At 48.1% G+C, this 20,844-nt stretch overlaps 1 protein-coding gene across 22 annotated transcripts in view; it reads left to right on the top strand.

Annotated features, from left to right (window-relative positions):
- Positions 1 to 986: 986 nt before the first annotated feature.
- The window catches only part of Cux1 (cut-like homeobox 1), a 319,456-nt gene continuing 299,598 nt past the window's right edge, over positions 987 to 20,844 (top strand). For 9 of the 22 annotated variants that reach the window (XM_030254115.1, XM_030254114.1, XM_030254112.1 and 6 more), the window contains exon 1: positions 987 to 1,399. In XM_030254115.1, the coding sequence (XP_030109975.1) occupies positions 1,337 to 1,399 (63 nt within the window). In that variant the 5' untranslated portion in view covers positions 987 to 1,336. The other 13 variants (NM_198602.3, NM_001291238.1, NM_001291234.1 and 10 more) reach the window with 5 other exon arrangements.

The raw sequence follows: 20,844 nt of genomic DNA, 5'->3' as shown, positions 1-20,844 counted from the left end.
AGATTAAGGAATTTAGGGATTTGTCTTAACTAATTACACGTTCACCGAAGTGCAGCAAAGTGAAAACACTGTGTTCCTACTGTAAACGCAAACTCTCTGGTGTGAATAAATCCATTAAAGATGACGATCCTGAAACGCGTGCTTTGGGTCTAGAAGGAAATGTAAAGAGAACTTCCTTCCCCCCACTCCCGGTTTAAATGTGAGCGTTTTTGTTTTTTTTTTTTTTTCTTCTTCAAAACTTAGGAACGAGCGCTCAGTTTCAAGTGCACTGCACGCTCTCAAACTTTCTGCCTGCAAAGACGGAGGCGCGGAGTTGTGTGAACCCCAGAGGAAGTTTCTGGGGTTGTGTCGCAGAAGCATGGTTGGGACAGAGTTGTGCTCCAAGACTTGCCCCAGTCCTGGCGGACGCTGGAGCGGCTCTGAAGGGTGGGGAGGCCGTCGCCACTCGCTGATGTGTCCCGGTGCAAGTTGGGGATTGCAACGGAATGTGTAGGACGTGAATGGGAGTCGCGGCGGCAGCAGCCGCAGGCTCCAAGGCTTGGTGGTCAACCCCCTCCGCCCCCTTTACCACGACACAATTGCACTTCCTTGAATATGAAACACTGTTCACGACCGCTGTGGTCTGGAGGTCCCCCAGCTGGAGCGCATAGGGGAGCGGAGTGAGGTCACCCGCAGCCCCGGCGCGCGGGCTGGCCGGTGGGGTCCCGACCGCCGGCTGTGCAGGTGGGCTCCGCTCGCTCCACCGCGCGCACCGTGCGAAAGAGCGCAGCGCCCGCGCCCCGCTGCCGCAGCGCAGCCCACTGTCCTCAGGCGCGCAGAGCGAGGGGCACCTTATCCTAAAGCGCTGGCCACCGGCGACCGCGACCTTCCCGGGGGCGGGGGTGTTGGGGAGGGAGGGCGCCCTTTAGGTGAGCTGCGGGGTCCGGAGGAGACCCCGCAGCGCCCCCTCGAGGCCGGGCCGCCGTAGGGTCGCAGCGCGGCCTGGGAGGGGGGCTTGTGGCGGGGCGCGCGGGAAAAAGGGTGAGGGGTCGCGAGGGCCCCGGATGCCCGCGCTCGGGCTGTGGAGAGAGAGCGCGGCGCGCGCGCGTCAAGGCTGCCGCCGCCGCCGCCGCCGCGTTTCCCTCAGGCTTCGGACTCCATGGCTGAGGCGGTGGCGGCGGCGGCGGCGGCAGCGGCGGCGGCGCCGTGAGGAGGAAGGAGTCCGCGTCCGCGGTGGCTGAGGCGGCGGCCGGCTCCAGGCCGGGTTTTGGCGCCCGCCCGCCTGCTGCCTCCTGGCGGCTCCTGAACTCCAGCCCCCTCTCTATCAGCCTCTCACTCCGTCTCAATATGTCTCAAGATGGCGGCCAATGTGGGATCGATGTTTCAATATTGGAAGCGCTTTGATTTACAGCAGCTGCAGGTCAGGCTTCTCGGCGCTCGGCCTCGCGCCCGGGGGGTGAGGGCTGCGGGCGGTCGCGGCCTCCCTCAGGAAGGAGGGTGACACTCCGGGCTGCCAGGGCCCTGGCGGGGGTGCTGAGGCGACGGGGGAAAGCAGGAGGGGGGTGCCGGGAGAAGAGCGGGGCCGAGTCGGCGGCGAGTCCCTCGGGCTCCCCGGCTCTCATTGATCACTCGGCTTGATCAGAAATTGATCCTCTTTGTTCAATTCATCGATCAGCCCAAGATGGCGCCGGAGCCGCCAGCCGCCACCAACATCTTTGCCCCCCGGTGTCTGCCCCCTTCAACCCCGGAGGGTGTCTTCCTCCCCACCATCATCGCCATCATCATCCTCATCGTCCTCTCCGCCGCCGCCGCCTACCCCGCGCGCTGTCGTTGTCGCGGGACCCTGGTGGAGAGGAGGGGGGAGCGGCGGTCCCCCCCCCCCACGGGGGCTCAGTGGGAACTCGCGCGCGCTAAAGAGGGGGACGCGCCACGGGGTGGCTCTGGAGGGGTGGCAGGGCTGCAAAGAAGGGGAGCTGCGGGACGCTAGTCCCCCTCGCGCCAGTCACGTCCTTCCTTCCCCCCGGCTCAGCCCCGTCGTATTCCCGGGGAAAGTTTGTGGGGAGTTGCTGGTGGGGGGTGAAGCGCCTGTCTCTCTCTCTCTCTCTCTTTCCTCTGTCTCCTGGAGGAGAGAGTCGCGGACCGCCGCCGCCGCCGCCGCCACTGCCCCGCCGGCGCGGCGGAGCTGGAGCTGGTGGCGCTGTGGTGCCGCCGGCTCCGGGGGAGGGTCAGATCGGCCACCGGCGGCTGGCGGCGGTGGCGGCGACGGCCAGGCTGGCGGGTGGCCCCTTGTCGTGAAGACGGCGGGTGGCTTGGAGCTCCTGGCTGCTCCTTGATCGTTCCCCTTGGGCCCAGCTGCCACCATTCCTCTTTCCACTACTCCCGTAAGGGATTGTCAACCGGTGTCGCCCCGGCCAGGGCACCGGCTACCCGGTGTGGCGGGTCCCTCCCCCACCCCGTTTGTTTACGTCCCGGGGCCAACCCGCAAGCCCCGCGCTCTTTTGTGTGTCTTCTGCGTGAAAGTGACTGCGGAGCTGGATCTGTCCCCCTTTTTTGCGCCCGGGGACTTCCCCGGGAAGGGGTTGTGGGGGAAGCTTTGGAAGGGAAAAACTTGGCTTGCGGGGGGACACCGGTGGGTCGCGCAGAGTGCGGGATCGGCCCGGGAGAAGGGAAAAGGTGCGGGAGAAAGGCTGCAACTTTCCACCGAGCGCAGGCCGCTGCGTGACCCGGTCTCGGAGCGCTTTTCCTCCGGGGTCACCGATCGGTGCAGCCAGACTTAGCTGCGTGTCTCAGGGACTTCCAGGGCTCCCCCCTCGGTGACCGATAGCTTGCATCACTCCAGCCCCTCACTCTTTTTCGCGAGGGGTGTGTTCTGTCCTCTCTGCAAAGGGGCCCCAGGAGTTATGGAGCGCGCGTCAGGTCCGCTCCGAGCTGCCTTCTCCAGCCCGGTTCTCGAAAGCAAAGCCCCGGGGGCCCCGCTGGACTGTAAGGAGACTGATTGTGGTTCCTCGTCGCCTCGAGGGGATGGTATCGGGGCTTCCCAATCCGCGGCGGAGCTGCCTGCGTGCCCAGAGGATGCTATTCTGCCTGCCACCCCTCATCGGAACCAGCTGCTCGCCCTCGGGGTCCTCCCTGCTAGTGCTAGCTCCGCGTTCGCGGCGCCTGGACAGCCCCAGGATTCTGCCAGGTGGATGTTGTGCGTAGCCGGAGCCAAGTTGAAGGTGAGCGGCAAGTGAGCCCTCAGAGCTTTGATCACTGGGAACACCAGAGAGATGGGACAGTCTTGTGGTCCATAGAGGCAGCCTTGCCCTCTGTGTGTGTGTGTGTGTGTGTGTGTGTGTGATCTTCCATAACATCTCTAGGGAACCGCCTTTGCTCCCAACTCTAAAGTGTGCTTGAACATGAACTTGAGTGAACTTTTCTAAGCCGGAGGACTGGTGATATTTATTAACCCACAGCACCCTTAGGAGTCTGAAACAAACGAACTCCACATGTAGGCCTGCAGGAAAGGAAGGCGATTGGATTGAAACATCTATAGGTGGAGTGAAACAACTTAACTGTGCTTGCTTTTTCTGCTCTTGCCTACGTGAGGACGATAAGGCAGACTCATGCTCGTTATGAAATTTCCTCCCATTGCTCTCTTAACTAGGAAGACTATGTGAAATATGTATTTCTGATAAGATTAAAGCTTAAAGAAGTTTTGAGTATTTATTGACTAAAATGGATTACACCATAGTCTATTGTGTAAATTAGATTCCTGAATGTAATGAACACCGCCGGATGGCATTTTTTGATTAATTGGTCTACCCTATTTTAGTAAAAATAGCTCCCTTTTACCATAATTTAATTCCTGTGCTTACTGTAAAACCCGTTGTGGAATTTTAAGAAACCTTAATTCCCCCCCCCACCCCACCCCCATGTGACATCCTAGTTTAATATCAATAAAGTTCTTTTATTGCACATTACCAAAGGCGGCCAGAAAAATGATTTTGGAGTTATTAGAGTTTATGAACTGGGTGTATATTAGTGTCGTCCCCCCCCCCCAATGGATTAGCATTCTTGGGGATCTTGAGGATATTTAAGCAAATGGCTTCATGGCTTCATTGAAAGTTTACCTTATGGCTGATGTGAATGAACTTCATTTTGATCTTAAAGTAACAACAAAGAAAACATTTAGTTTAAACTCTGTTCTTGTTACAGAGTCTGTTGCCTTTTGGTAGGTAATGATTTGGCTGAAAGTGGTTTCAACTGCTTCCCCGGATGGAGTTGGAAAGCTTTACTTGACTGTGGAATGCCAAAGGCCCAGTGTGAGTCTGGACAGCTCCTTTACCTGCAAAGGGGGCCGGGGATTTTGAGTTGGTATCTGGTTAAGGTTCCTCTGTTCTCGCAGATGTGAGCTGGAGATTTTGGGTGAGTGACCCTGAGAGCTTAGGTCTTGCTGAGCAGAAGGAGTGGCTTAGGTCTAGGTAAGGAGCCATAGGACTCTGCACTCTGGAGGGCCATGTCCTTATTCCCCTGCTTCTTGGGTTTTCAGACAACCTGGGAACTTGAAGTGGATGTCTGCCCCTGAAGAGAGTTTCTGAAAACTGGCCTGTTTCCTTTCTCATCCCCAACCAAGGCTTGTCCTGCAAAAAGTTAAGAGTGCCCTAGTGTTGCTAAGACGAGTTGAACAAGTTTTGATCCTGTCTCAGACTTGTAAAAACCAACTTTTTTTTTTTTAAAAAGAGAAACACTATTGTATAAATTTATCTCTTAAATACATGTTTGAGAAAAGGTATATTTAACTCTTGTAACTTGTTTTCGGATTAGTGGAGCGCTGACTGTTGGGGGGAAGGGGCCTGCCCGTGGCTGTATCCCTTTGAGGTGCTTGCCCTGTAGTGAGACCTGTTCTTTATTGAGAATTCTCTGCAAAAGTGAATTTTAAAAAGGTTCTCTCCTTAAGTCAGAAAACAAACTCAGTTTTTGCTGCAAGTCTATTTTCTGGTTGCCCCCCCCCCCCCTTTTTCTGGAAACGTTACATTGGTGTTTGTATATGTGTTTCCTGCAGCCCAACACTGCTTCTTGTAATAAGTACATAATTTCAATTAAAATATCTCGTCTAGTTAGTGCCTTTGATAGGACAATGAACGGACACAAAAGATGCAGGGCACTCCTGATTTTTCTTTCCTTGGTCCTTTTAATATAGGTGTCTTAAGAGTCTGGGTGTGGGAAGGGTTATTATCAGTTGCTCAAAGCTTTTGCCTGGGTGAAACCTTTTTTTTTTTTTTTTTTTTTTTAAGGCACAAGTCAGTGCAAGGATAAAATAAATGCAGTAGCTCTTGATGGGTGGAAGCTGTTTGGGCTGTCGCCCATTAGCACTCAAGTCTACGTTGGAATGGGGAACAACAGCTCTGTCTACCCAAGAATTGCTCTCTCCTCATCCCCCCTAGCTGACCTGTAGTCTGGGCAACCCCGCTGAGCCCAGAACATTTAAGTTTTAAAAGTCCCTTCTCAGTTGATAGTCAAGGAAGAAAAACCTCCCAGCCTGTGTGGGAGTTTTCCATTGATGATCAGAGCTTCTCCTGAAGGTGTAGAATAAGAAGTCCTGTGTCTCTATTCCACAGTGAGGCGAAAGGAGGATAGATTTGTTAGGGGAAAATTTGTACATTGTTTTAGGAGAAATTTCATCATATGAAAAACCTTTCAGAGACAGGCTCCATTCTTGCTCTTGGTTCCTTTTATAGTTTACGAAAATTTCATGTATCTTGCTGGGCCATAACACAAATGTCCAGTCAAAGCTACTGTAGTAAGTTATTCTGATATATAGGATTGTAAGTGACTATAGGAATCATCTTAAATTTATTTGAAACTTAATATGTAGCTTTAAAGTATAGTTGCCAAGGAAAGTCTGATTTTTATTAGTCATTGTCAGCAGCAGAAATGTGTCTACCTCGCCCGTTTGTTTTGTCTGAAGCTCTGGGTTAGTGCTGCCGCAGAGAGATAGTTTTGGTTTCAATTGAAATTCCCCTGCCTCTGATTGTTTAAAGCAGACCCTTAATCTTATTTTAACATATTTTAAGCATTCAAAAAAAAAAAAAAAAGAAAAAAAAAGAAAAACCTGGGAGACTTGTTTTGTGTAAGTAGCAAGCAAATGTAGTTTAAACACTTCAGCAATTCTGGTATCTAATTGGAAACAGGTGGGACTCTTGGACTCTTGCACATTGAGTCTGACCGTAGCCAAGTGGAGGGACACTGCTGCTGGTTATTCATTTTTGTTGGTGATATTTGAAGAGAGGCCACAGCCTCTCTTTGTCCCATATTACACTTGGACATCCTTGTCATTTCTGAGAGAAAAAGAATCTCAGAGGCTATAATTGATCACTTTTTTTTCTTCTTTTGTTTTGCTTTTGTTTTTTGTTGTTTTTCTGAGACAGGGTCTCTTTACATAGTCCTGGCTATCCTGGAACTCATAGACCAGGCTGGCCTCAAACTCAAAGATACACCTGCCTTAGCTTACTGAGTGCTGAGGTTAAAGAAGGCATACATCACTACTTTTTTTTTTTTTTTAGTGGGAGAATAAGTTTACATTTTATGATAGCCTGATGGTGATTTAAGTTCAGTGAAAAGTTCCTTTGCCTAAGGATCCTACACATAATGATAGAATCTTTCACTGAAAGCCTTAAGAAAGTGAGCTTGGTCTGGGGTGCATCTCACTAGCATACCAGTGCCTTAGTCCCCGGAGAACTGTTTCACAGTTTTCCATTTCAGTTTTTGAGGGTGTATTCTTGAAAGCCACTTGGTGGCCTTGACTTTCTATCTGTTCCAAGTCAGGTCTTCCTGTGTCTGTAGTTTACTAGATTTTTCTAAGGAACATCTGGAGTTGTTGTTGGTCTTGGTCATGTTTTTGGCTTTCCTTAGTTGGACTTTTTAAATTATTTATTAATTTGTTGTTTGGATCTCTATAGAGCAAGCTGGCCTCAAACATACAGCAATCCTCCTGCCTTGTCTCCCCACCTATAGACACCAAGCACTGTACTTAGCCCTGTCTCTCTTTTCTGACCTGGAGTCTGAGAAAGTTGGTGAGGAGAGCATTGTTTGGCAGGGAAGGGTGTATCCTTGCAGAAAGGGACCTGGGATTGACTGAACCCCAGTTATTGGGGTTCCTTGATGCTGTACCCAGAATGCTTCTGAATCCCTAAAAAGTACTTTTCACATTAAATGATACATTTAAAAAAATATGAGGGTGAACACGGTTCTTGAAAGAACCTCTTCAAGTTTACTTAAGTCTGAGGCAGGTGAATCTTAGAGTTTGTGGCCAGCCCAGTTTATATAGTGAGCTCCGGTGAGACCCTGTCTGAAAAACAGACAAACAAAAGATTTTTAGGGCTGTGGGTGGCAGGCAGGTCGATTGTCTATCTTATGAGAATCAAAAGGCTCCATCCCAGCACTGAAAAAAGCTACAGTAAATAAGAGATGTCAAGTTCTTCATTTTCACCTGATTTCTTTCTTTCTTCTTACTGTTGGAGGCCGCAGGCCTATGGCAAGAGTTTTGTGTTTAATAGAGCCTTAGGCCATGGGAAATGGGGTAATAGAACTCGGGGTTGGGGGGTGTCTCTATGAGAAGAAAGGTAATCAGACCGAAGGCTACTGGGAAGACATCCTGCAGAACAAGGAAGCAATAGCCGAGCAGGAGATTCACACTGAGTGAAACCGACTCAGTCCTGCTTCCTTCCATTAAAGCGTCCTTGAAGCAGAGCTGGGAGGGCAGGCCACACCTTTCTAAGACACCCAAGTCTGCAGCCCAAGCTGCCTCCATTCATCCTGGTTTGAAATCAAGGATGCTTTCAAGTATTTGATTTATGCAGTTAATGCTGGAGGAAATTACTAGAGCTTAAGCTGGGAACTGCCAAGTAGCTGGTTCTTTTTCACATTACCTTGAGCGACGCTGCAGTTGTACTTGCTCAATAAGGAAATGCAGTTAACATTGTAAAAAGTTGCCTATGGTTGCTTGCAAGGCATCCTGAGTTTTGTTAAGGGAGAAACAAATGGATAAAATAGCTCTTTTCTTAAGTGAATATTACAGAATTGAGCAGTAGAATACTGTTCGTACTACCATTAAAATGTATTTGGGTGTTGACAACTTTTTTTTTTTTTTTAAGATGGAAGAGGCTCTCAGATCTATCCACCTGGCATATAAACAAACTAAAGTCAGGGCTGAGGATGTAGTGTAGTTTGGTGGAGTGCCTGCTACCTCACCAGGCTCTAGGTACCAGACCCAGCAACATTGTGCACACCTGTTAATCTCCATACTGGGGAGGTCCTTGAATACATAGAGTTTGGGGGCAGCCTGGGCTAAGTGAGGCCCTTACTGAAAAAGTAAAGCATACATCAGAGCCACAGCTCAAGAGCTCCTTTCTTTCCACTGCCCTCCTTGCAAGGCAACATTCTTTCAATGGGGTCTTTCTCCCTGATAAATTGTGACTTTTGTTTTCTAACATAATTTGATGTTTTAAAGATTCAAAACCATGTGAACTCATTTTAAGTGCTATTACTAGATGGTTCTCTTGGACCTCTGAGTACTTTGGTTTATTGCCATGTTTACTCTGTTAAAAACCGATTTGATGAAAGTTAGTAAGATGGGGCTGGGAAGATGGCTCCGTGAGTAAGAGCCCTTGCTGTGAAGGCAATCGGAACCTAGTTTGAATCCTTAGCAACTATGCAAAAATAGGGCGTGGGGAGCATGCCTGGAACCCCGGGTTTTGGGAGAGGAGACAGGCTGATCCCCAGAGTTTCCTAGTGAACCCAGACAAAAGATGAGCTTCAGGTTTAGTGAGAGACCTGTCTCAGAAATAAGCTGGAAAGGGAGAGAGAGAGGAAGAAGATACCCTGCTTTTCCTCCCCTCTCTGGCCTCTGCATTGAGTGCTTGTACACATAGGTGCTCATATCCCCAAGCCCCCTCCCCCACAGGTTTTTTATAAGTTAAATGACACAGAAGGCAAACTGTTATTTTAAAAGTTACATTTAGTTGTTGTGCATGTACTACTAAGCGGTGAGGCTAGAGGACAACTTGGGAGCGAGGTCCTTCCTTCCACCATGAGGTTCCCGGAGATGGAGCTCAGGTGGTCAGGCATGGTGCTATGTGCCTTTATTGGTTAAACTATCTTTTTGGGCCTGGAAGGCAAACTTGTTTTTCAAGAGCTGGGAGCTGCAAACCTCAGCAAGGCCTGGGGGCTGATGGGTAAGGAAGGGCTACTGTGGAGCCGCCCTTAGCCTTCCCAAGGCAGCCCCAAGCTCTGTCACCTTTGCCTGTCATTTCTTGTTCTGCTCCTGCCTTGCCAGGCGAGTCATCCTGCCATCTTCAGTGTTATGACAACTGTTATTTTTTTTTAAACTAACTATTTGTGGTATTTCCTTTTTTGAGATTTTTGTAAGATAAGATGTAAAGGAAAATTTAAATTACTACTTGAGATTGGACATTACAATTTTTTCTTTTAATTGAGGTTTGGAAAGGATTTTGATTTTTTTCCCTTGGAGATGGCCACGTTCTTTTGCTCTGAGCACCGTTTTCTTGTGTCATTCCATAAGGCTGGAGAGATACTGGTGAAACAAATACATTAATTTTTTTTTTTTGTTTTAAAAATTTCTTTATTATTAAATGTGTGAAGTGTGTATGCCTGTGTGTGTGTGTGTGTGTGTGTTTGTGCGTGTATGTGCATGTAAGTTAGAGGACAACTTTCTGGTGTCAGTTTTCTCTTTTAACTGGGGTGCTAGGGATCAAGCAAAGGTCTTTAGGCTTGTGTGACAAGCGCTTTTCACCTGTTAAGCTGTCTTGCTGACCCAATCTATTCTTTTTTTTGTTTTGTTTTGTTTTGTTTTTCGAGCAGGGTTTCTCTGTGTAGCCCTGGCTGTCCTGGAACTCACTCTGTAGACCAGGCTGGCCTCAAACTCAGAAATCCGCCTGCCTCTGCCTCCCAAGTGCCGGGATAAAAGGCGTGCGCCACCACGGCCCAGCTGACCCAATCTATTCTTTTGTTTTATTCATTTATTTTTTAATGTTTCGATCCTCCTATCTCAGCTTCTTCAACATATCCCACCAGGGTGTGCGGTCATAACCAGCCAGTTTATGTTTTGAGACAGGATTTCAGGCTGGCCTGGAACTGGCTATATAGCCAAGAATGCCTTTGAACTCCTAATCTTCCTGCTTCCCCCTCCCAAGCTGTGACTATAGGGGAGTGCCTCAACTCTAGGCTGTGCTCTTTCTGTTGTCCCATGCTGGCTGGTCTAGAACTTGAACTGCTGTGATTCCATGTTACATTGTTCTGCACTGCCTTCACCAAGAGCAGCTGGTGGTGCTCAGACCTTTTCTTTTCTTTTTTTTATTTATTTTATGTATGTGAGTACACTGTAGCTGTACAGATGGTTGTGAGCCTTCATGTGGTTGTTGGGAATTGAATTTTAGGACTTCTGCTCACTCAGGTTGGCCCTGCTCACTCTGATCAACTCTGCTCCCTCAGTCCCTGCTCTCTCCATCCCAAAGATTTATTTATTATTATACATAAGTACACTGTAGCTGTCTTCTGACACACCAGAAGAGGGAGTCAGATCTCATTACAGAAGGTTGTGAGCCACCATGTGGTTACTGGGATTTGAACTCAGGACTTTTGGACCAGCCATCTTGACACTTTGCCAGCCCACTCAGACCTTTTCAATGGAAACAAAATAAAACCAAACAAAACTATGTATCCCAGTACATAGACCTTAAACTCAGAACAGAGCTGTAGTTACATTCTGTGTAACAGCTGTGAGGCTTTGGAACAGAAAATGGGACAATCATGGCCTTGGGAGCCTGCACTCATGCCAGTGTCAGGACACTCACAGACTGGCTTGCCTATTTCAGTTTTACCTCAGTTTCTTACTTTCGCAACAGCCCGTGCTCTCATATCTTCCAGCCAAGTGGGAGACAGGTTCAAGTCGGGATCATGTTTCTGCTCAGCAGGCAAGTGTGGCGTCAGACAGGAAGCCTGGCTGCTGCTAGATGCCTCTTCCAGGTGATGAGATACACCACAGCCTTTGCAGTGGCCCTACCATGCCACAGTGGTACAGTGTCACCTGAAGCTGGCCATCCTAGAGGGAAGGAATTGCCTTTCTCTTCCATCCTTGTCCACTGTTGTCTTCAACCCTGGCATGTATGGTTTGTCAGCACAACTTGGGATTGGGAAAGAAAGGATATTGCCAGTTATGGTTGAAGGTCATTGTCAGGGAGTTAGAAGTGGTTTGCAGTTGTTTTACATGCCTTCCTGTTGGTATGTAATTATGTTGTCATCCCATAGTTTGATGATAGTTTAATGAAATCTTTGTGTGTGTGTGTGTGTGCGCGCGCGCGTGCACACACTATTTGGGGATTGTTTATTGCTGAGATCTTAGCTGTTCTAACACACACACGACCTAAGTTTGTAATCTTTGCTTGTTTCAAAATTGTCCATTCGAAGCAGGTTGAAATCCATGGCAGTCGGCTGCCAGATGAATCTTCTCAAACCATTGATTTTGTCATGTGCCTGTCCAGCAACACCCACAGCAGCTTACTCTGGCATAGAATGGAGACCACATGTCCCAGGCTGGCAGATAGAACTTCTGATAGATGTCTGTCTTCAGTGCATCCAAACCGTTCATTCCAGCAGAAGCAAGCCCAGAATCTTGCTGGTGTGGGGACATTGCCCGGGAAGCTCCCTCTGCCCATCCATCTGAGGCTTCAGCCTGATTGCATGCATTCCTGCCTGCCTGCCTGGAGGAGTGGCAGACTCCCTTTGGGAGGAGGCAGACTGAATGGCAAGGAGGAGGCTTTGTCAGTGTGCCTCGGGCTGCAGCAGGCAAGGAAGGCCAAGTATGGAGGTGGGGGCCTCCTGAGAAACAGTTATTGGTGGCTAGGGGCCTCTGAGCTCTCTTCCAGGTGCTATCTTCCTCCTTTAGTGTATCAGATGGCTGCTGGGGCAGCATCCAGCCATCTTGACTCCTGTGGCACCTGCTGTCCACGTTAGGTTCTACAAGTACTACCTGCCATACTCTCTCCTAGGGCTGTGCACAATTGGAAAGTTGCCTGAGGGCTGTGGCCTCGTTCAGGGGTTAGCCTTTCCATGCTCTGCTGGGGATATTCAAGTAGTTAATTTTAAAATGCAAAGGTGATTTTCCCCCCTTCGGTGCTGGGGATTTAACCCTGGGCCTTGCCCATGCTCAGCTAACACACTCCCACAGAACTGCATTCCAACTGAGAGCTGGTTCTCAGTATCATGGAAGTTAGGGCAGTTCTATTAAAATGACTATACTTGGAAACCTACTGAAGGTCTATGTTTGATTTGTATTCTTATTTATTAATTTCCTTTTTTGTACATGTTGGCTCAAATCCATGTAGGTCCCCCTACCCCCTCGTACTAGGGATGGAACTCATGACCTCATGCATAGTAGGCAAGCACTACCAACTGAGCCATGTCCTCAGCTCCCTAAAAATCCACTTAAAAAAATGAAGTTGGATAGACAGTTTTATGCTGGAGATTTGTTATCAACTCTACTCGCGGCCTGAGAGGGAGGGTGCCTACTTCACTTGCCATCTAGTTGTTAGAACCCAGCAAATGTCAGAGCAAGCCTGGAGCCAGAAGTGCTCAGGCCTGGGTGTCTGGGCCAGAGGAATGTGTTGCACCAGCCTATTCCCCAGAAGCTCTCGTGGGTTTGGCACCCAGCCAGCCCTCGTTCAGAGCAGCGGTCTTCATAGTCCACACTTTCTCTGTTTTTTCATTACCCCAAGAAAGCACTACCTAGAATATTTCTGTGCTGGTGACATCATTGTCTGGCTGTACAAGCAAACATTTGCATGGATCTGCAGAAGCAAGGGTGGCAGGTGGGATCTGAGAGGAGCAGGATGGACCAGGGGGTGTGGACTGCCACTGTAGGGGCAGAAAGGAGGGAATGGGCTACTAAAGGGAAGAGGGATTTCGGGAGTTTGTTGGATGTCTGGGCAAAAGGGTGGTGCTGTGTACAGAGAGGGGTTGACGACACCCAGAGTTTGGAGCCTGTGGTAGATATTTCTCGGCTTTGATTAATGCTACAAAATACTGCAAAAATGTGGGCTAGGAATACAGCTCAGCATAGAGCTTTTGCCTAGAATGTGAACGTTCAATCCCCAGTACCAAGGACAGAGAGACAGGAAAGCAGAGGGATAAAGGGAGGGGGAAAAGAGAGACAGAGAGACAGAGAGAGAGAGAGAGACAGACAGACACAGTCTATTTTTACTGGAGATGGAGTGGGTAAAATTTCTTTACTTGCAGACCTTAGTTTAGCTTGAATTTGGTTTACCCCTTTGCCCCTCACTTTAACTTTTCCAGCTCTGGATCTAGGGGTTCCCATGTGAAGGGAAAGGTCACAGACTGCTCACAGGCTGGATTTTATAAACTGTGGTGACAGGACAGAGAGTTTCTTTTTTTCCCACTGCCAGGCCTCATTTCCTGGGTACTGAGCACTAGTGGATCATGGCCTAGGCCCATGCTTTATTCCATGGTATCTATACATGGCTCTGTGGAGGATGTTACACATTCCACTGTGTAGGGAGAGTGACTGACTCTTGGGCCCTCCTGTGGGCTGTCTAAGAAGAGTTTTGGGTTGTTTAGTTTACTAAGTAGCTGGAGAGTGATATGGGGCCTGGTTGGGTTGCCTCACAGGGAGTGCTCTGTGAAACTTGGTCTTTCCTTGGCCTGAGACTCAAATCCCAACCTCCGGTAGACTTATTGTTGCTGTGACCTTCCTAGCCTGCATACTTTCTCTGCTTCCTTGTTAGCTGGAAGGAAGCACTACCTAAGATACTGCACTCTTGCATGCAAACTTCATCAGACGTCTGGGGCTGAAAGAAACCCTCTTTTCTAACTCACCAGCCTCATGTCCTTATCCAAGTGTATCTGGGTGTTACATGTGCACACACAGCTATGTTGGATGAGTTTTGGGAGAGACCTTCACTGTGGAGCTTCTAGGTGCTGGGAAGGGAGTTGCTATTTGTACCGTGTTTAACCTTGTGCTAACCAGGGCCACCTCTTTCCCAGACCCTGGAAGTCAAGCTGATGTAGTTAGTACCTGCTGTGGTGGCAGAGTCACTCAAGTCCTCTGATATCCTCAGGACAGCACCCCTTCAAGGGGTCTGTTTTTAGCTTGCAGGAAGGGATGGCTGGCGTCCTGCTGTGGATATTCAATGACTTTCTGAGAGCATCCTAGTCACAGTGACACTGTTCATCTTAGTTTTCTCAGTGATTTATTTTTATTTTTATTTTTTTGGTTTTTCGAGACAGGGTTTCTCTGTATAGCCCTGGCTGTCCTGGAACTCACTCTGTAGACCAGGCTGGCCTCGAACTCAGAAATCCGCCTGCCTCTGCCTCCCGAGTGCTGGGATCACAGGAGTGCGCCACCACGCCCGGCCTTCTCAGTGATTTATTACTGGGAACTGAGCTTTTGGATGACTGGATTCAGAGAATTATACAACATTGCCTGCCTGACGTACCTGACATTACGTATACTTGCTTCTTTTGTGTGTATGTGTGTAGGAGAGTGCACAGGTCATAACATGTATGCAGAGATAAGAGGACAACTTTTGGAAGTTCTTTGGTTCTGCTATTTGGGTTCCAGAAATTAAACTGTAGTTGTCATACTTGGCAGCAAGCATCTTTACCTGGTGATTCATCTTGCAGACCTTGATTTGGGATTGGGGATGACATGGTTTGCTATGAAATGATGAAGTTAAAGAAAAAATATAACAAAAATAAAGAGAAAATATGTAAACATGTGTGTTGGTTTTTGTAAATAACATAGTGTGTTTAAGTGAAATAATTTGTTTTGTTTCTGGATCAACTTGTATTTTCCACAGGTTATTTGGGTTGTCCCTGCTCGTGTGTGTGTGTGTGTGTGTGTGTGTGTGTGTGTGTGTGTGTGTGTGCAGGTGTGTATGTATGCACATATGTGTAGCTACCTATGGAAACTAAATTACAGCCTTGGCTATCATTTCTTAGATATATACCTTTTGTTTGTTGTTAGCTTCTGGTTTTGTTTTGTTTTGTTTTTGACACAGGGTTTCTTTGTATAGTCCTGGTTGTCCTTGAACTCACTCTGTAGACCAGGCTAGCCTTGAACTCAGAGATCCACCCGTTTTTGCTTCAGGGTGCTTGAGATTAAAGATGTGTATCACCACACCTGGCCAATACCTTGGTTTCTGAGACAGGGTCTCTTACTGGTTGGAACTTATCAAGCAGGCTGGCTGGCCAGTGAGCCTCAGGGTTCCTCCTGTCTTCATCTCTCTAGCACTGGGATTATAGGTGTGCTTCACACACCTGGCTTTTTATGTGGGTTCTGGGGAATCAGACTTGGGCTCTCATGCTTGGACAGTAAGCACTTTCCCAACTGACCCATCTGGGCAGCCCTCTGCTTGCATCTTGAGTATGTCTCATGGTGTCTGGCTGCCTCAGATCTTTGTCAGCATGGAGTAACCCCCTGTTCTGCTGGGGAGAGATCTCAAGGCAGAGTGTCCTGTGCACCAGGCTGAGGGGTAGGTGCAGAATGGGCCTTGCCTCTTTCTCCAACCACTTGCTTAGTCAGTATTCAGAACTTCCTGCTTCTTTGCTAGGCTGGGCTAGTTCTGGAACCACAAGGAACTGCTGCCACTCAGGAGCCTACATTCTTGTAGGTGAGACAGGAAACAGGTGAAGAACTGAGTGGCAGCACATGGGCACCTAGGGTCCTAGGGACAAATGAGGCAGGGTCTGTATGTAGCACAACCCCAGGAAGGCATTTCTGTTTTCCAAGACCCGGAGAAACAACTGATTTCTAAATTGAAGACAGATAATTGAGAGCTTAGATTTGCATTGCAAAATATTCTTCCAGAAGCTCCATGTGAAGGGTGAACCACAGAAGATAGATGGGCAGCAAGGAATTGAACTGGGAGGCTGTGTGTGGTGATGCTGTACTCCCTGGAGATAATGGGGAGGGCCAGGCCAGTATCTATCCCAGATTGAATGTACCCAAATTTGCCATTTTGGGAGAGGCCAAGACAGAAATGGGACAGATGCGTGGCTTTTTACTAGGATGCCATTTGGGCCTAAAAAAAAACCGAGGTCGAGGAATGGCATCTCTGAGAGAGGCCACCTTTTCTCAGAGCGAATGGTCTTCAGTGTCACTGACACTGAGCATCCAGCAAGCCTGTGTCCATAGAGTTTGGGGTGCAGGTTATGAATTCTCTCAGAGATGGGTCCTTATGATACCCAACTGGCTGACTGCCATAGGCTTATTTAAAACAGGTGTGGTGATGGGCTCTGCTTCAGCCTTGGCTGTGAGTCAGACATGTGGGGAGCCAGCCTGGGGTTTCTTTCATTCATCCCTATTTGCTTTTTGTTGGTAATCCTGTGTAATTCCCTGGTTTCATGATGTAATTCTAATGGAATTAAACTTGAACACTTCAAAAATTATGTAATTAATTGTGTTCAGCTTCAATTACAGTGACTAATTATAATGATACCTGGTGGCAAGTCAGGTATGTACTGGTGGGGGGTTTGTGTCTGCTAGGTATCAGGACAGACACTTGCTTTGCTGGCAGGCATTGCAACCATGACACCAGGGCTGCCTGGCTGGCTATGGCTTCTCGGGCCCTTCCTTGGGTTAGCTCCACTGGTGGGCATGCAGGCAGGGAGGTGATGACAGGCCCTGAAGAGAAAGGCTGTTTTAAGATGAGGTTGACATAAAGGACTACGGCTCTGAAAGCAAGTGGCAGGGTGACCCAGGAAGCTAAGGCCATGTTCCGGGATTCTGTTTGCCTGTGGAATAAGGGCGGTGCATGCAAGTGCACTTGAAGGTTCCAGACTTGGGAAGGCAACTAAAGGAGGAGGAAACAGCATGAGAGTTACCTTGGCATGAGGGAAAGAAGACAGACGTCAAGTGTAAAAATGTCCCTGCTGGTACCGTTTGCAGGAAGACAAGGTGCAAGAAAGGTGTAGGTATAGAAACAGAACTGTTAGACCCCACAACACAGGTCTGAGTTTGCAGACTTTAGAAAACCCCGTTTGCTGGCTGGAGATGGAGCTCATGGGTTGAGTTATTGCCTTGAGCGTACAAAGCTCTAGGTTCCATCCCCGGCACCACATAAACGAGCGTGATGGTATGTGCCTGCCTGTAAACCTAGCTCTAGGGAGACAAGATCAGAAGTTCAAGGTTATTTGTGATTATACATTGACCTTGAAGCCAGCCTGTGTTACATGAGACCCTGTCTTAAAAACAAAAATAAGAAAAAACCCTTGCCCTTTTGAAAGGTTCTGCTTTCTGTGAGAAGGAGGGCCTCTTTCTTGCTAAGGGTCCCTTCACATCAATTGACTCTCCCTGCTAAAGCCAGGCATTTGACCTGTCCCGGTGATAGGAGGTACAGAATTGTCCCTGAAGGAGCATGCTGTATTTGTGGAAAACCCAGCAGTCTCTCCTTGTTCAGCTGCCTGCTTGATGAATGAATCTGCCACCACCTTCTTCCTCCATGGAAGTGTCTGAAGTAGATTCTCCACACCACCTAGGTGGCCCTTAGTGCCCGGGATTGTGTTTTTGAGAGCTGCTTCCTGCTCAGGGGCTTAGGGCATCTTCTTAGAAGATTCTTTAAGGCTGCACTAGACAGGCATTCTCAGCTGCAGCCCAGAGTCCTGCTGTGTGCCCTGTTCCACATGAAAGAGCCCTGCATCTCCAAACTCTGGCTGAGTCAGAAGTTTCAGTTAGGCCCGGATGCATTACATGGCTTGGGTTATTGGGGGGTGGAGGTGGAACTTGCACACATAAGGGGTGCATAACCACTTTGAAAATGTTACCTTGGGCTGGGGGAAGTTGCTTGTTGGTAAAGCACTCTTATAACATGCAAGAGGCCCTGAGTTTTCATCTCCATCACTGCAAAAGTTAATGCAGACAATTTAGAAAGTGTCCTGAGAATCGTTAAAAGAAACAAACATATCTTTTGGAAGGATGGGTTGAAGAAATGTTTCTTTTTTCTTTTTTCTGCCCTGTTGACTTGGCCTAGAGACTGGCTTTATCTCAAACTCACTATGTAACTGAGGGTCACCTTGGGATCCTCCTGCCTCTACTGTAAATACTGGGATTACAGGTGTGGCTAGACTGCTGGCTAGTGGGGCCTCAGGGACCCTCCTCAGCCCCGCCTGACCGCTGAGTTTAAGGCTTTGTGCCTCCTGGCCAGCTTTTACTTTGGTGCTGGGGGTTGAACTCAGGTCCTCACCCTGCACAGCAAGCACTTTACTGACCTCTCCCCTAGCCCTGCACACAGTGTGAATGCATACATTTATGTTTCTTTGGTACACTTTTAGTACAGTGACAGGGTTCACCTGAGTCTGTGGCTTTGGGGCATCTTGGGTGACTCTTCTTTCCACGGTGCATATTTTAACACCTGGCCTGCTCTTTGCTCTCCTTCCTAACCTGGTTTTCCTCCTTACAACCCTCTTGATCTTCTCCCCTTCCCCCACCCCTCCCCCTCCCAACCCCAACTGCTGGCAAGTTGATTGTGTGGAATCAGCTGGGGAACAATTTGGGAGAAGAGTACATTTTCCCAGTTCTTGCACACCTGCCCTGCACACCATCATGGATACCCCTATATCCCACACACCCATAACCCTTTAGCACCAAGCTTGCTCAGGTGTGGTAAGGCACTCTGGTTTTCAATAGATAAGCAGCAGGGGCTCTGGGATACAGTTACTCCCTACCTTCTGATTTGCCTGTGTGAGAAAGGGCTTCCCAGACACGCCACCATCATCTCAGTTTTGGGAGCTTCAAGCCAGAATGACAGTCACAGAGTAGAACAGTGAGAGGTACTTGTGTCCTTGGTGGCTCCGAGGAACTGAATAAGCCACCTCAGTAGTCACCTGTGGTCGTAGAAAGCATTTCCTCACCATTCCTGCTGCAGAAAAAGAATTCTTCCTTTCCTTTTTCCTTTCCTTTCCTCTTTTTTTTTTTTTTTTTTTTAATTTGAAACAGGGTATCACTATATCTCTGGCTGGCCTAGAACTTGCTACAGAGACCAGACTGGCCTCAAACTTTTGGAAACCCACCTGTTTCTGCTGCCTGACTGCTGGGGTTAAAGTCATGAGCCACTGTGTCTGCTACTTTCTTGAAGCTGAAGCCCTTGCATACAAGTGCTGTGCCACTGAACTAAAACCCTAATCCCTGGGAAAATGTGCTATTTGTTTTTATTTTGCTTTGCTTTGTTTTGAGACAGGGTCTCACTATGTAGAGAATACGATACATAGACCAGACTGCCCTTGAGCTTTTAGCAATCCTCCTGCCTCTGCCTTGCAAGTGCTGGGGGTATAAGTGTGCACTATCATAAACAGATTTTTTGTTGTTTGCTTTTTGAAATAGGGTCTCATTATGTAGATCAGGCTGACCTTGAACTAGCTACAGTCCTCTTGCTTCTGTCTCTGGAGTGCTGGTATTACAGTGTGTGCTACTGTGTCTGGCTGGAAAAAGCACTCTGAAACAAGATGTCATAATTAAAATCCAACTCCTGGGAGGATTTTTGTGGTGGCCTTGGCTTGGCGTGGACCCAGAGGAGTGCCCTGGAGACATGCTGGTCCTCAGGGTGGCAGATGTGAGTATGAGAGAGACGTGTGCCCCCAGTTCTCATTTCTAATGGCAAACAGAATCCCATTTGCCATGCCAGCTGTCCTTCCATACTTTAGCTCCAGCCAATAAAACATTAAGCAATTAGAACAGTTAATATTCAGTTCAGTATAATTAGATGCTGGTGTAAATTGTGAATGAAATTGGCAGGTTCTGTAAGTTATAGTGAAATACCAAGGCTCTTTCTGGTTGGGAATGTGTGCCTGTGGCTCTCAGTCTTTCACCTTAACTTAATCAGAGACAGAAATCATGGCCTTTAGCAACCCAGCTCCATGAGATTTGGAAAGTTCAGGATCATCTTGGACTTAGTTTACTATGTTAACGATCCTTACTGTTTCTGTCTTTGCAGGTGGGCATGAAAAACCAAGTCCCTGTTGCCTGTCTGCCTTCAGGGTGTTCTGTGTATGCTGTAGGCTCCTGTACTTGTTTTGTCCCACCTGCCTTTGTTAGTCTGCCCTCTGTCCTTAAGACATTGTGACTAATTACATTTTTTAAAGTTTTCCTTTTGCTTTGGTTTTTGTATGTAGCCCAGGTTGGCCTTTGAATTCATAATCCTGTGCAGCCTTTCAACAAGGATTATAGGTGTTTGCCACATGCTGGTGTTTTGCTTTGTCTTGATTTTGGGGTGACCCATGGCTTTATGTGTGCTATTAAGCAAATGTTCTACCAACAGAGCTGCATATATTTCGTGGAGTGTCCTGGGTCGGCCCCCTGAGTGGCTGCACTACTTGTGAGTGAGGGTGTCTTGTCGCCGTTCCTTCTTTGGAGTGTTCTGTACAAGCATTCATTTGCTGAGGTGTCACCTGTTGACACTTTGATGTTTTTAAGCAGTTAGTGGTTTCTCCTGCTCACCAGGATACATATCCTTGTGATAAACCTGTCTATGCTTGTTAGCTATGTAGATGTCTTCTTTGGTAATAAGTTCTGTCCTTTTTTATTTTTTTTTTAATTTTGAGATAGGGTCTGTGTGGTCAAAGTTCTGGGTTGACCATGCTGACCTGGATCTCAGAGATCCATCCACTCTGCCTTCTAAGTACTGGGATTAAGCTTGTGTGCATTCGTTTTGAAACCTGTCAACTTTTTAAAAACAATTTTAATTTATATTATATTTATATATGTGTGTGTGTGCGCGAGTGCGCTCCTGATTGTAAGTATGTGCTCCACATATATATATATATATATATATATATGTGTGTGTGTGTGTGTGTGTG

The sequence above is a fragment of the Mus musculus genome, chromosome 5 (assembly GCF_000001635.26).
Source record: "Mus musculus strain C57BL/6J chromosome 5, GRCm38.p6 C57BL/6J".
Classification (NCBI taxonomy): Eukaryota; Metazoa; Chordata; class Mammalia; order Rodentia; family Muridae; genus Mus; species Mus musculus.
Note: the sequence above shows the minus strand (reverse complement) of the source record. Positions and strands in the feature narration are given on the sequence as shown.